The 15,290-nt window shown below is 38.6% G+C and overlaps 1 protein-coding gene across 1 annotated transcript in view; it reads right to left on the bottom strand.

Moving 5' to 3' along the window:
* LOC122550301 (transmembrane protein 236-like) overlaps positions 1-12,845 on the bottom strand; it is a 16,567-nt gene extending 3,722 nt beyond the window's left edge. Inside the window, exons 1-3 of the mRNA XM_043691039.1 lie at positions 12,531-12,845; positions 10,995-11,067; positions 7,358-7,484 (exon numbers count right to left, since the gene is read on the bottom strand). Coding sequence (XP_043546974.1) covers positions 7,358-7,484; positions 10,995-11,067; positions 12,531-12,784 — 454 coding nt within the window. The 5' untranslated portion in view covers positions 12,785-12,845. The remainder of the gene's footprint in view (positions 1-7,357; positions 7,485-10,994; positions 11,068-12,530) is intronic.
* Positions 12,846-15,290: the final 2,445 nt, after the last annotated feature.

The raw sequence follows: 15,290 nt of genomic DNA, 5'->3' as shown, positions 1-15,290 counted from the left end.
TAGAATGCCCCCAGTCTCTTCATCCAGATCATTAATATATAATGTGAACAGCTGCGGCCCCAACACTGAATCCTGCGGGACACCGCTTGTCACCGGCTGCCATTCTGAAAAAGAACCTTTTATCCCAACTCTCTGCCTTCTGTCAGACAGCCAATCCTCAATCCATACCAGTAGCTCACCTCAAATACCATGGGCCCTCACCTTGCTCAGCAGCCTCCCGTGTGGTGCCTTATCAAAGGCCTTTTGGAAGTCTAGATAGACCACATCCACTGGGTTTCCCTGGTCTAACCTACTTGTCACCTCTTCAAAGAATTCCAACAGGTTTGTCAGGCACGACCTCCCCTTACTAAATCCATGTTGACATGTTCTAATTTCGACCCTGCTCTCCCAAGAATTTAGAAACTTCATCCTTAATGTTGGATTCTAGAATTTTACCAACAAAATTTTGTATGTCAAAAAGCAGAACAGCATAAAAGCAAGTGATAGAGCAAAGTGATTCCACAACTAATAGATAAGATCTAAACTCTGTGCAATCCAAACACATTTAGTCATCAATGATGATAGACAGACCAACTCACTGCATAAATATTCCCGCAATGATAGGAAAGCCCATCACGTCGGTGAAAAAAATAAGGCTGAAGCATTTTCAGTAATCATCAGCTAGAAGTACCAAGTGGATAATCCATCTCAGCATCCTTCAGAGGTCCCAAACATCAGAGATGTCAGTCTTCAGTCAATTCAATTCACTCCGCCTGATGTCAAGGAATGGCTGAAGTTGCTGGATACAGTGAACGCTAACAACATTCCAGCAATAGTAATGAAGACGTATACTCCATAATTTGCCACACCCCTGGTCAAACTGTTTCATTACAGCTACAACTGTGGCTTCCACCTCACAATTTGGAGAATTGTGAGGTATATCCTATACAAAAGGCAGGAGAGATCCTACCCAGCCAAGTACCACCCCATCAGTCTGTTGTCAATCATCAGCAAAGTGATGGAAGGTGTCATCAACAGTGCTATAAAGTAGCATTTGCCTAGCAATTGCCGCTCACTGACACTTAGGAGTTCTAAGCTGAAAATGTGTTGCTGGAACAGCGCAGCGGGTCAGGCAGCATCCAGGGAACAGGAGAATCGACATTTCGGGCATAAGCCCTTTTTCAGGCCCGAAACGTCAATTATCCTGTTCCCTGGATGCTGCCTGACCTGCTGCGCTGTTCCAGCAACACATTTTCAGCTCTGATCTCCAGCATCTGCAGACCTCACTTTCTCCACTTAGGAGTTCTAACCAGGGCCACTCAGTTCAGGAGTTCACATAAACATGGAAGATGGTAGCAAATAGGCATTCAACCCTTCAAACATCCTCTGCTATTCAATATGATCATGGTTGATCATCCAGCTCAATACCCTCATCCTGCCCTCCCCCATACCCCTTGATCCCTTTAGCCACCAGAGCAATGTCTACCTCCTTCTTGAAAACACCATGTTTTGGCCTGAACCATTTTCTCTGTGAATTCCACAGGCTCACCACTCTCTAGATGAAGAAATTTCTCTTCAACTCACTCCTAAAAGGTTTGCCCCCATCTTTAAAATTTGACCCCTGGTTTTGGACTCCCTCACCATCAGGAACACCCTTCCTGCATCTAATCTGTCTACACCTGTTAGAATTACATAGGTTTCTATGAGATCCCACCTAAACTCCAGTGAATTCAATCCTAACCAACTCAATTTCCCCTCATACTCCTGTCCTGTCATCCCAGGAAACAATTCAGTAAAAGTTTTCCTGCATTTTCTCTATAACAAGAACATCCTTCCTCAGATAAGGAGGTGAAAACTGCACACAATATTCTGGTGGGGCCTCACCAATGCCCTGTATAATTGTAGCAAGATATCCTTGGTCCTATACTTGAAACCTCTTGTTTTGACCTTACTAAAGCATCGAACATGGACAAGAGAGCTGGACTCCAGAGATGAGGTGAGAGCAACTTCCTTGACATCAAGGCCACATTTGACCAAGTACGGCATCAAGAACTCCTAACAAAAGTAGTGTCAATGGGAATCAGAGGGAAACTTCTCTGGTGTTGCTTGGCACAAAGGAAGGTGATTATGATTGTTGTAGATCTGTAATTTCAGCTCCATATATTTCTGTGGGAGTTCCTCAAGTAAGTGTCCTTCCAAACACATGAACACTACCACCTAGCAACAGTGGCGTTGACAACCAGCACCTGCGATTTCCCCTTCAAACCACATACACTCCTGTCTTGACTAACTATACTGCTGTTCCAACTTTCCTGTTGGGCCAAAATTCTGAAACTTCCTTCCAAACAGTACTGGGGGTGTACTTGCTCCAAGGCCTGGAACAGTTCAGGAAGGCAGTTCACCACTACATTCTCAAGAGCAACCAGAATCAGCCATCAAATGCATTGCCCACATCCCATGAACCAATTTTTAAAAATCCTCATCACTGATTGCGGCAGTTAATAAATGATTTGGATATTAGCAGGGTCTTATTAATAGTCTAGAATATGGAAAACAATGCTCTGTCTGTTCAGAAGTTAGAAAAGTAGCTGGTTGCCATATGAGCCATGTACCCAAACCATGCAAGCTCTGAACATCTAATCAGTGTTATAGCAAGAAAGTCAGCACTGCAAACACAATGAAAATTGTTATCACTATTGAATTATCTAAGGGAGTCGCATGAGCTTCTACAATTAAATACCTTGAAATTCTAGCAAAAATTATATCCTTTCTGTAACCTCCCTCTCAAATTACCATGGGAATTCTATTCCAAACACAGGACATCCACAGGCCATCCACTCTAGAATCTATTAATCATATGATCTTCATATAATGTAGAGGATCTTGCAATATATGTGACATTTTATCATATTACTGTGCATCAATGAAATAACTTGCTTGAAAAATAAATCCTTGCTGATTTGATTGATTGACAATAGAGCTCTGAGGTAGATGCACTTGGTGTCCGACTACACGAATCATGAAATATTAGTACACAAGTACAGAAAGTAATTTTGAAGGAAAATGAAATATTGGTATTTGTTGCAAAGTGAATGGAATATAAAAGTCAGAATGTTTTGTTACAGTTTTATAGGGCATTGGTGAGTGGCTGGATTGGATTTATTCTGTATTTTATAGACTGGACAGTCATGCCCCTGCCAGTGCTGCACTGGAACGGCTGAAGTATGGGTTCAGCGATACAGAGAAAATGTCTGTTGGGGTCTGCAGTCTTTCCCAGTGCACTCAGCTGTTTCATGTTATGGGGAGTGAATTGAAACAGTTGATGGCAATCATTTGCTGAAATGGATTATTCTGTCAGTACTTCTGGCTGAAGATAGCTACAAAGGTTTCAACCATTCGTTTTGCACTGACTGAGCACTATCATCCACAGGTTAGAGTTATTTGTGGACCATCCGCTTCCTGTTAGTTGTTAATTTTTTTTTTATTTATTACAATTCATGATTGGATATCGCAGCACTGCAGATTTTCAATTGGATCATTTGGTTGTGGGATTACTTAGCACTGTCCACCATGTGCTGTTTCCACTGTTTAACATGCATGCATAATGGTGTAGCTTAATCAGGTCAGCACTTCATTTTCAGGTAAACCTAGTGGTGGTTCTGGTATGTTCTCTTAAACATCTCACTGAACCAGGATCCACTCCCCTGGCATGCTGATAATGGCACATAGAATCCCCAGATGTGGAAACAGGCCCTTTGGCTCAACAAGTCCACACCGACCCTCTGAAGAGTATTCCATCCAAACCCATTCCCTACCCTGTTATTCCACATTTACCCCTGACTAATGTACCTAACCTACACATCCCTGAACACTATGGGCAATTTAGCTTGGCTAATTCACCTAACCTGCACATCTTTGGATTGTGGGAGGAAATAGAGCACCCAGAGGAAACCCATGCAGACATGGGGAGAATGTGAAAACTCCACACAGGCTGGAATCGAACCTGGGTCCCTGGCGCTGTGTGGCAGCAGTGCTAACCACTGAGCCACTGTGCGGGGATATGTCAGACAATGGGGTCACAAAATGTGGTTGAATACAATTCTGAAGCTGCTGATGACATACAGGCTTTCATAGATGCCCAAATGTAAACTCCAAGATCTGATCTGTTTCTACACCATTTAGCCCTGTGATAAAGTGATACAAGATGACAGAGGGCATCCTCAGTATAAAGATGGAACTTCATCTCCACAATGACAGAGAAGTAGTCACATGTTACAACACTGTCATGAACATGCATGTATGACAGTAAGGCCAGGGTTAAGTAGCTATTTCCTTGTGTTTATCCTCTCAGCCTTTTCTCCAGATAATATGACAATGTGCTGTTAAGGTACCACTGAGATACCTTTTGACAGTGAAGTCCTCATCAGAGTACATTTTGCACCCGAGCCATTCTCAGTGCATTTTCCAAGTGTTTTGTAATGTAGAAGCAAATTTTTCACTTAAAGTTGATAGCAGGATGATTCCTTTCCTAGATTTGACCTAATGTTATGAGATTTCATTAGATTCAGAGTAAATGTTGAGTACTTCCAGGGTTACTCCCTCCCTAATATGCCAATTTGTCACACAATCTTGTCACACAAAGGAATCTGGGATATTGGCCCCACGATATATTTCTGAGAGTATGAGTATTTGGCTGTGGCTTGATTAGTGTTGGACAGTTCGCCTAATCCGGGCATGTCACCAGATACTAGTGAGGAGAGTTTATCAATATCAATACTATCCCTTTCTCACATTCATTTTGGTATGCAGCAAAGAATCGATCAAATGACTATAGGTCTGGAGTCACAGATGGGCCAGAACAGAAAAGGATGGAAGGTTTCCTTCCTTAAACAACATTGATGAACCAGATGAGTTTTAAGATGATCAAATATTTGGGCACCTTTTTTCAAATTCCAGATTTATTTCATTGATTGAATTTAAATTTTACAGCTACCACAATGGGAATTGAACCCCTGGGCAGAATTTTGTTTTTTAGGAGTTAACAGGTGGAAGTAAGCTTGAAAGCAGGATGAACCTCAGCAAAGATCCTTAGACAGCACTTTCCAAACCCACGACCACTTCCATCTAGAAGGACAAGGGCAGCAGGGTCTTGGGAACATCACCCTGTAAGTGCCCTCCAAGCCACTCACTATCCTGACTTGGAAATGTATCACCATTCCATAACATTTGTGGGGTCAAACTCCTGTAATTCCCTCCTTAAGGACATTGTGGGTCAACTTACAGTGGTTCAAGAAGGCATCTCATCACTACCTTCTCAGGGGCAACTCGGGACAGGCAATAAATGTTGGTCCAGCCAGCAATGTCAAAGTCCAAGAAATGAATTAAAAGTAAATTATTCTGTTAAACATATTGTTTTCCTTTGGTCAACAAACGTAGTATTTCACATCAATCCTGATTGGAAACCATGTTCCAATTCTTTTAATATTTACTAGCAGTTCACCATATTCGTCCTTATCAGTATGGCCACTTGTCAGCTATGCTTAATTCTTAATACTGTAAATGTGTAACATCAACAAGCCAAACTGTACGTGACTGAGATATTTCATGAGATGATCCTGATTTTGGCTCCCAAGCTTTTGCCTATGAACATCATTCCAATGGACTGGGACTATCCATAAGTTAAAGACTATCCATAACTTTGCTAATGAATGCAAAACAGGTTCCAACAATAAAGGTAGCAAACCTGACACTCCTGAAAGGTTCTGAGCAAAACCTCATATTGACAGCAAACTAAATTTTGACTCCTGCCCAATTAAGTTTCCCTATCTGGCCTTTGAAAAGACCTGGGTGAGTCCAGAAAATCCTGCCCAATACCTCAAAAGCATTCTCAGGATCATTAGTTCAGTAACACTATGCTATCGTCATGGCTTACAAATTTTAAGCAGCCAGCTAGGAAAAAGATTGGCCATTATGAATCCAAAGGGAAATCCTCATGTAGAGGCAAAAGATATGACAGAAGTCTTAAAAATAAGTATTCTGTATCTGTCTTCACCAAGAAAAGGGGTCTTGTGAACATTACAGTAAACAGGAGTGGCAAGTAATAGATAGGATAGCAAAAGAGGTGTACTCAAAAGATTCGCATTACTTAACGTTGATGAGTCACATCATCCAGGTAGAGTGTATACAGAAGCAAAGGCCATAATAACAGGCATTGGACATAATTCTTCAATCCTTATTGGATAAATGAGTAATGCTGAAGAACTGGAAGGTCACTAATGTTTTAAGTTTGTTAAATTGTTAGGGCGGTTAGGGATGGACAATAAACATTGGCTAAACTTGCAATGCCACATTCTCTTGAAGGAATAACAGAAACTTGGTTACTGAAGTGTAATATGTTGTACATATGAAATTTTGAACAGTATTTGACAAAGTGCCACATCAGAATCTCAATAAGATGGAAGACAGTGGAATCAAGAAGCAAGTACGGTCATAAAATTTGTTCACTGGCAAGATGCAAACGATTATGCTGGGTTAATGTTTACCATATTCCAATTGGCTTGCAGTGTTGTTCCCTAAGGATGGGTTATACTTTTCGACTTGTATAAACAACTCAGAGTCAGGTGCAATAATATGAAGTTTGCAAATGATGCAAAACATGGGAAGTAATAGATATTGATATGGACAGTCATAAGCTTTAAGATGGTGAAATGTGCAGAAAATGGAGTTCACTGTGACAAATGATGCCCTTTGGGCAGATAAAGATGTTATGACACTTTACTCTGAATGGTACTGTTTTGAAAAATAAAAATGGGTTGAGGGATTTTGGTGTTTATATCCACAAATCCTTAAAAGGTGACATACAGAGTAGCTAAGTTGATCAAATTCTTATAGTTACTTGGGGTTAGATCAGCCTTTAAAAGTTACTGGTTAGCATCACTGTGATATTGTGGACAGTCCCAAATTTCATGAAAAATATAAAATCTTAAAATCTTCATGGGAGGCCTTTAGGATTTTACCAGGAATGATGGATTTAAAAGTTATCAGGGGAGGTTGGGAATAGGTTAAATTTTTCTTTGGAACAGAAAAGGTGAAGAGGTGTTCCAGATGATAATATTTTCATTCTATCTACTGTGCAAAAACACATTTTCTCCAAAAGTAATAGATTCAAAATCATTGTTAAAGGATCCAGAAGGTCATAAGGAAAAACATTTCACTCCGAAAGTTGTTGGAAACTGGAACGGTCCATCTGAATGAAATTCTCTTTCACAGGTTTTATGGCCAACAATTGTACCAAGTAAGATAATTCATTGGTATTAGAAAGACATGGGCTGTTTTTGTAACCAAAGCTAATCAGGCAAATGACCTGACAGTTGCTTACCATCAATGTTTCCAGTCAGCTGCCACTTACGCAGGTTTTCAATGATATTCACAATAATCAAGCACATTAAGACCAGGGACACAGGAAGATCCGAAAATGTTTTGATGTTGGTTAAGCCGGACTGTACCTTTTGAAGAAAGAAATGTAAATCAGCATAAAGCGTTGAAGCAATTGCCAAGCCATGTGCCTGTAAGACATTTCTTCAATAAATGATGATGTAATCTGTCTGAAATTCTTGATTTAATTGTAATGTTGTCTATAATGTATGGCAGAATATTGTGTAAAATTTACTGCTTTTCTAAAAAGAACAAGCTTTAAAGTTTAATCTCCCTTATGTAAAATTACTAATACCTGCCCACAAATAGATCTTGAAAGTTTTCTTCTGAAGCCGTCTAATATCTCACCAAATTTGTGTTGCACAGTTAAGTATGATCGTGTCATCATCAGGTTATATCCAGGAATAATACCCTTCTTAACTTCACTCTCTGTTCCCACTCCCTAATTTTAATAGCTTTATCGATCAAGATGAGATTAGACCATATCGGAGATGAAACCGACAATATTTTGTCTCTTTGGCTCAACACAAACAAATGTAATGGCAAATATAGCCATGACAATATTGCATACCGTATTATAAATTAGTAACTTCAATGTCCCTTAGTCTTCCTCAAAGTGGTGAAACGCAAGTTTATTTTATCGAGCAGATATATCCTTCAGGAACTGGATATAACACTCCATTTGAGGCCAGACCTTTGTTTTTAACATATTAATCTTAACTTCTTTGTTTTTGTATTTTATTCCACTTATTAGAAAACTCAAGATCCCAAATGCTTTTGTAACTTATATTGCTACCATCTATACTTTGGGCAGGTACCGCTGATCTGGTGTTCGAATTGTAACTTTTATTTCTATAACTTCTCCTTTATTCTCACCATCAAGATGTATGATGTCACACTTCTCTCCAGTAAATTTCACCTGCCAAATGTCTGTACTTCCCTCAGTTTGTCTATGTCCTTTAGAAATAGTCACTATTCTGCTCAAGTTCCTGAGTTGTGAGCCATCCACAAGTTCTGAAATTGTTGTGTGCACATATATAGGTCATTGATAAAAGTAGAAGCAATAACATCAACTCCTGGGAAAGTCTACAACATCCCATCCTCCAATGCAAAAGTAAATGTTCACTAGTACTCAATGTTCTCTGTCACATAATTTAAAATTCATAAATTCATTCATTCAGACTACTGCGACCACTAGGACTTATAACAGCACACAAACCAACAGCCACACTCAGACTCACCAGAACGAAGGACCCGATACCCAACATGAGCAAAACTAATGTAGTGTACAAACTCCCATGGAGGCTCCCAAGCACTGAGGATGTCACCTAGACAGGGGACGAAACGTTTGCACAAAAACTTCCAGCTCGGCGAACAGAACCACAGCAACGAGCACCCGAGCTACAAATCTTCTCACAAACTTTGAATAAATTCATATTATAATTTCATATCACCTGCTACTGTATGTTTAATTTTAACTCTGTTGATATTCTGTAACGTGACATTTGATCAAATGCCCTTTGAATGTCCATATTCACCACATAACCAGGTTACTTTCATCAATTTTCACTATTACCGTATCTGAATCACCTGCAAGGTTAAAACAGACATCAGAGGAAGAAAAAGTCAGCATGCCAGGTTGCATCTGTGCAAAGAAATATTTGTTAATTTTTCAGGTCAGTAACCCTACATCTAATTCTATGGACCTAAATTGTTAACTCTGTTTCTTTCTCTACTGATGCCATCAGATCTACTGAAGATTTACAGTCTAGCATTGTGTGTTTTTATTTCAGATTTCCAGCATCTATAGTATTTTGCTTTTGTTAGCAGTTATGTGTGAGTTGTTCTTAACAAATTAGCATTTGCATTTTTAATCCACAGTTACCCAGGAGTGTGTTTATTTTATACTGAATTATTGTTTCTGAAAAGCTTTCCCACTGAGGTAAGATTGATGTGCCGGTTGTTCCTGATCCTAAGCTTACTTTTTTGAACAAACCTGTAACATTTGCAATTCTCAAGTCCTCTTGCAGACCCATATCGAAAGAGGATTAAAAGATTAAGGCCAATACCTAAACAAATTTCACCCTTATTTCCCTAAGTATCTTTAAACGCATCACATCTGGACCTGGTGACTTATTAATTTTAAGTACAACTTGCCTTTCTAATACCTCTACTTTATCAATTTTAGGCCCATTCATGTCTTGACTACCCCCTCTTCCATTACAATTTGGGCAAAGTATTCATTTAGTACAACAGCCATATCCATGCTTCCATACATAAATCCACTTTAAGATCCCTAATAAGCTCCATTCATCCTTTAATTGCATTTTACTTTTTAAATGTGTAAAGATAACTTCTGAATCCCCTTTCATGTTAGCTGCCAGTCTTTTCTTATTATGTTTTATGCTTTTTTTATTACTTCCCCTCTGAACCTTTTTACATTTAATCTGGTTCTCATAGATTCCACCAGACATCCACTGTGTACACCTTTTTTTCAACTTCTTCATATTCCCTACCACTTTTTTCATCTAATCCCAGCATCTGTTGACTGCATCTGAACTATCTCCTCCAGAGGCAGCCCATTATTTTGCTGCAGTTTTATTACCAATCTCTGGTTTCAATCTATCTAGCCCAGTTATCACAACATTTTGAAGTTTGCCCTCTCCTAATTAATTATTTTTTACTCTAGATTATTCTTGTTGTATTTCATGGCCTTAAGATACCCAAATCTTAAGAATCTATGATCATTGTCCCCAAAACATTCTTCTACTGACACTTGATTCCCCAGAACCAGATCCATAAATGCCTCCTGCCCTATTAGACTGGAAAGATACTGCTGTAAAAAATTATCTTGAATACACTCTCTCTCTTTGCCCCACCCTGACTGTTGTTATATTCACCTATAGCATTACAACTTCCTCTTCCATTCTTCTCTTCCCTATTGTACCTAGGAATATTTAGTGCTTGGCCCTGCCTTTGATGAATCTCCATTGTTGCTGCAACGTTGTGATTTCCATCTGATGATCTGCATCTACAGTTTACAATGTTATTTACCACAATTACACATCAATGTCAAACAAATTTAATTTGCAATTATCCCATTCTCTTTTACTGCTACTTTGACCCCTTTTAAGAACTTGCCTTTTTTTACTAGTTTAATTCTACTTTGTTGTCCTAAATCTCTGTACCCCTTGGTTTCACAGTTTCCTGTTTCCACACCCCGGCAAATTAATTCTATTGGGAGCAGTTTAAACTATCATACCACCCCACTGTGTTCTCTTGGTACAATTTATCTGGCCTAGCCAGGTTGCACGTCTTCCAGGACTGAATCAAATGTCTCAGGAAACCCAAGTCCTCTAGAGAACCATTCCTCCAACCATGAATTCAGTTGTTTTCCTATTTCACTGAGAGAAAGGTTCTGAAGAAATTGGACTTGAAACACTAACTCTGTTTTCTGTCCACAGACGCTGCCTGGCTTGCTGTGTTTCTCCAGCAATTTATGTGTTTGCTATGTATTTTTTGAAAGCGGTTGAATTCTAGGTAACAGCACAATATAATGAAAACAATTTAGCATCCATTACCTGAGAGCCAGCAATTATAAACCCAAAGCAAGGTAACGTGGTGAAAATCAAATGCATAAGCAAAGCTGGTTGCCTGAAATGCAAATATAAAATCCTCTGAAAAATATTATTGTTTCCAGTATATTGCAAAGAGTTGTTACTGTGTGATAATTGCAATAAATTTTATTGACATCTTACTGTTAAAAAAAGGTAAGACTGCAATTTTAATAAATTTGAACAAACATTTCTCACAGCACAACTTTTTAAATTCATCTGCCTAAACTTTCTTAAAGCTTAATATGGAGTAAGATAAACAAAAAAAAGTGCAACATAGTATATACTTGATAACACAAATTTCAATGTACTATCCCATTATTAGATTTGAACAGGCCTTACTTACAAAATTGTTAACCTATGATTTTTAAATTTATTTCTATAAAAGGAAAAGTCTATTTTTTTAAAAGAAAGTGCAACTCCTTAATGATTTAATTACATTCTTACATAATGTTGAAGCATTCCACTGTTAAATTGCATTAATTATAGATATGTGACAACACAACTGCCAATTTTCTCACAGAAGATTAAATGATGAACCAGCTTTCAATTGAACAACTCAGACTATAACACAGACCCATAATTTAAAGTTTAGTATCGAGCTGGATAACTTAAATGGTAAAAGTGTCCATAATTAAAACAACAAAGAACATTATCTGGAAAATCTCAGCAGGTCTGGCAGCATCTGTCCGGAGAGAAAAGAGCTGATGTTTTGAGTCTAATTGACCCTTTGTCAAAGCTGTGACAAAGAATCAGTTAGACTCAAAACGTCAGCTCTTTTCTCACTGTACAGATGCTGCCAGACCTGCTGAGATTGTCCAGCATCTTCTCTTTTAATTTCAGATTCCAGCATTCGCAGTAATTTGCTTTTATAAAGAACATTGTCTTCTTAGTTAATGTCAAGATGAAACATTCTAGGATAGTGATTACGTGGTGAAGGTATACACCAAAATTTGTCTTACCTTTTGCAAAGAATAAACCTAACTAGTAACCTCAACAGCAAAACAAAATCTAAGATGGTGCAGAAAAAGAAAGTACTGAAATTAAAACTTTTAATTTCATACGAACCTATTGCTTTCACTCTGGACTCAGAACTGGGTTATTTTAATAGTGAGCAGAAAAATAAAACATTCATCCCACTAATGAGGATTTAAACCTATGTCCAGAAGTGAAAGACCATAAGGCTCTGAGGAAGGGTCATCGGACCCAAAACATTAACTTTGATTTCTCTTTGCTGCCTGACCTGCTGAGCTTTTCCACCAACTTCTGTTTTTGTTTCTAATTTACAGCATCTGCAGTTCTTTCAGTTTTTATATAAGATTCCCATCCATTTGGCTAACAAACACTTCAGAGGAAACCAAATATGTTGGTAAGATTCAGATGGTGAGTTCCCTGTGAATTTGCCTTTCATTATTATTTGTGGAATGGATAATGCAACAAATACCAAATATTTTCTAAAAATGCGTGTCATACATTTGAATACAGTGATTTCCAAACACATACCATTCTTTCACTTTGGACAGAATGCGCTTCTTGAACATCAGAAACTTCACTGGAACCCAAACAATCAAAGATACACATGCAACATAAGCCACTGAACAGGCCAATATGAGTTGATATGATTTTAAGTCCGCAGGTTTATCTTTTGCCATGACAATGGAGGCAAACCGCTCTGCAACAACAATTGTTGGAACACACAGAGCAGCAAACTGAAGGACTTCAAACACAAAAAACTTGATTTTCTTGCCTGAAATCATTTCTTTATCGTGAATTCCACTCAGCTGTAATAATTGCACACTACTTGTGCCACTTCTTCATACTCTGCCAATGGTTTAACTGCTTAAGACTATGACAACAATCGGCTAAATATAGATTTTTATTGCCCCTTGACTTGAAGACGTAATTTTCTGCATCATAAAAAGGTTATTGAATAACTTAAATTGCCAGCTAGTCTTTGAAAGTTTCACAGTAAGATTCAAAGTTTTTAAATTATGCATCATGTAAATAATTGTTTTAAGATAAACAGTTTTTGGCACCATAGTGTTCAGGAAAATAAAATGGTAACCTGATATTAGATGTCAGAAAAGTTGATAAGTCTCCAAAGATAGAGTTCCCCATTCTCATAAATAAAAGTAAGTGGACCCAATTTACATACTTCAATGAATGATGTTTTCAAGGGTGGGTCCAAAATGTGAACATATGAATTAAGAGCAGGAATGGGTCACTCAGCATTCAAAAAGGTCTGCTGGTCTGCTTACATCTCATTCCTTGCTGCTGCAGGTTTGAATTATTAATTTCATTGCTGTTTTCTTTTACCTAAAATATTTCATAACTAAAACTATACATTACTGCATATTAAATTATATCCTTATTGATTATGGATTATGATCAGAAATGTATAACTTTGAAACCAATTTTTTTGGGATTGAGTGTCAACTTGGAAAACAGTCTGTTCAAATCTTTTACTGTCACAACATAATTGGAGGTGATTTTCTGACTTAGAGGAATTGGGAAATTTAAAAATTATGGGGAATCATCAAAAACACATGAGGCCACTTAGCCCTTCATTTTTGTGCTGGCTGTCTGCTAGCTAACCCCACTCCCCTGACATTTTCCTATAGCCCTGTACATTTTCTGTTTGGACGATTATCTTATTTCTTTGAATGTACCATACACTGAGGTGTTCTCTAGTCCTTGACCCTTCCAATGGGAGCAGGCTCTTCTTATCTACACTGTCCAGACACATTTGAAACTAAATGCCACTACTAAATATTCTCTCAACCTTCACTTCACTGATGAGTTCTACACTCTCTCCATTGCTTTCACATTCTTCTAAAAGTGTAGTATCCAGCATACAACACAATATTTCAGTTGAGTTCCAACACGTTTTAATCATTTTCACAATCCATCCTTCAATTATTTGTGCACCTATACCTCTAGATCTGTTTCCCTGCACCCTTTTTACAAATTTATTCTTGAGAAAATACCAGCCCATGCTCTCCTGATCAAAATGTGTCACTTTCCACTGCTCTGTAGTTAAATTGCATTAGCCCATTCCACAGCTGCCAAAACCCTCTCAGTGTCACTGACTGACCTCCTCGCAGTTCAAAAATCATGTTGAAAATGCTTACTATTCTTATTCTTACTATTCTTTGGATATCTTTGTTTGAGGACCATGTATGGCTTTAAGTTTGATTTGTGTTTCTATATTGTGTGCATGTAGAAGGTGAGACATGGGGTCAAGTTTTCCCATTTTATCAGTGTTTTTTATCAATGAGATTAATGGTAAGTAGCCTATCAAGGCCCATGTTGAGTTTTCTTAAGCAGTCTTCTGCTCTTCAGCTCATTAGTTCTGTTACTGGCTTCTATAGCACCCAGCTCCTGAAATCGTGCATCAAAACAGATGGAAGGGCTCACTGCTACCACGACTTTGCAACATTTACATCACTGCCGCCATATTTCACTCCCAGCTCAACAGCTTTTCAGACATTGCAAGCCAAGAACTGTCCTTCATACTGTAGTCCTGCACTGTTAACCTGAAGGACATAGTCCAAAAGGCAGTTAGCTCTTTGCTCTGTCAACAGAAGCCTGGAGGTGCTAGTAAATGGGCTGTCAAAAGAAGAACAGTCCTCTCGCCTGCCACCCAGCAAAGGAGGCCACTCCAAAGGATCGACAACCAGCGCAGATCAACTGAGCAGCTTTGTTCAGTGCTGTGTCCCAGGTTAAAAGGAATGCTTAGCAGGAGAAGTTAAATGACCTTCTATGTTTCACAAGGCTGAGTACCACCATTTTCATTCAGTTACCTCACCCACAAAAGACCAGCACTCACTCTAACCCTGCCACTGTACAGGCCTCTCACCATGCCTCTTGCTCTATGATTCTCACTGCTGCATGCATCATGTCCACTCAATTCTCTTACCAACTTCATCTTCTCAAACTTCTCTTCCCCAATGTGTTTCCACCTCCCTCACCATATTTCCTACTCCTGCATCACTATTAAAACCTCTCCCAATGACTTCCATAACACCCAATCCCTCTATTTGTCTTCTGACATGATAAAATATCTCACAACATTGCAAAAAGAATAAGCTTTCAATGAAATTTAATTTGATGTTCCAGATGACATCACACAATTCGTAAATGCATGATCAATATAAGTGCTCTTAGCAGAGCCTCGTATTCAAAAATCATATTCTGCTGCTAAAGAGAATAACGGTAACTTACTTCACCAGCTCTGCACGTGGTGCTAGCCACTTTGTGGAA

This window comes from Chiloscyllium plagiosum, chromosome 5, assembly GCF_004010195.1.
Source record: "Chiloscyllium plagiosum isolate BGI_BamShark_2017 chromosome 5, ASM401019v2, whole genome shotgun sequence".
NCBI classification, from domain to species: Eukaryota; Metazoa; Chordata; class Chondrichthyes; order Orectolobiformes; family Hemiscylliidae; genus Chiloscyllium; species Chiloscyllium plagiosum.
The sequence above is the reverse complement of the archived record's forward strand: the minus strand, read 5'-3'. Positions and strand labels throughout refer to the sequence as shown.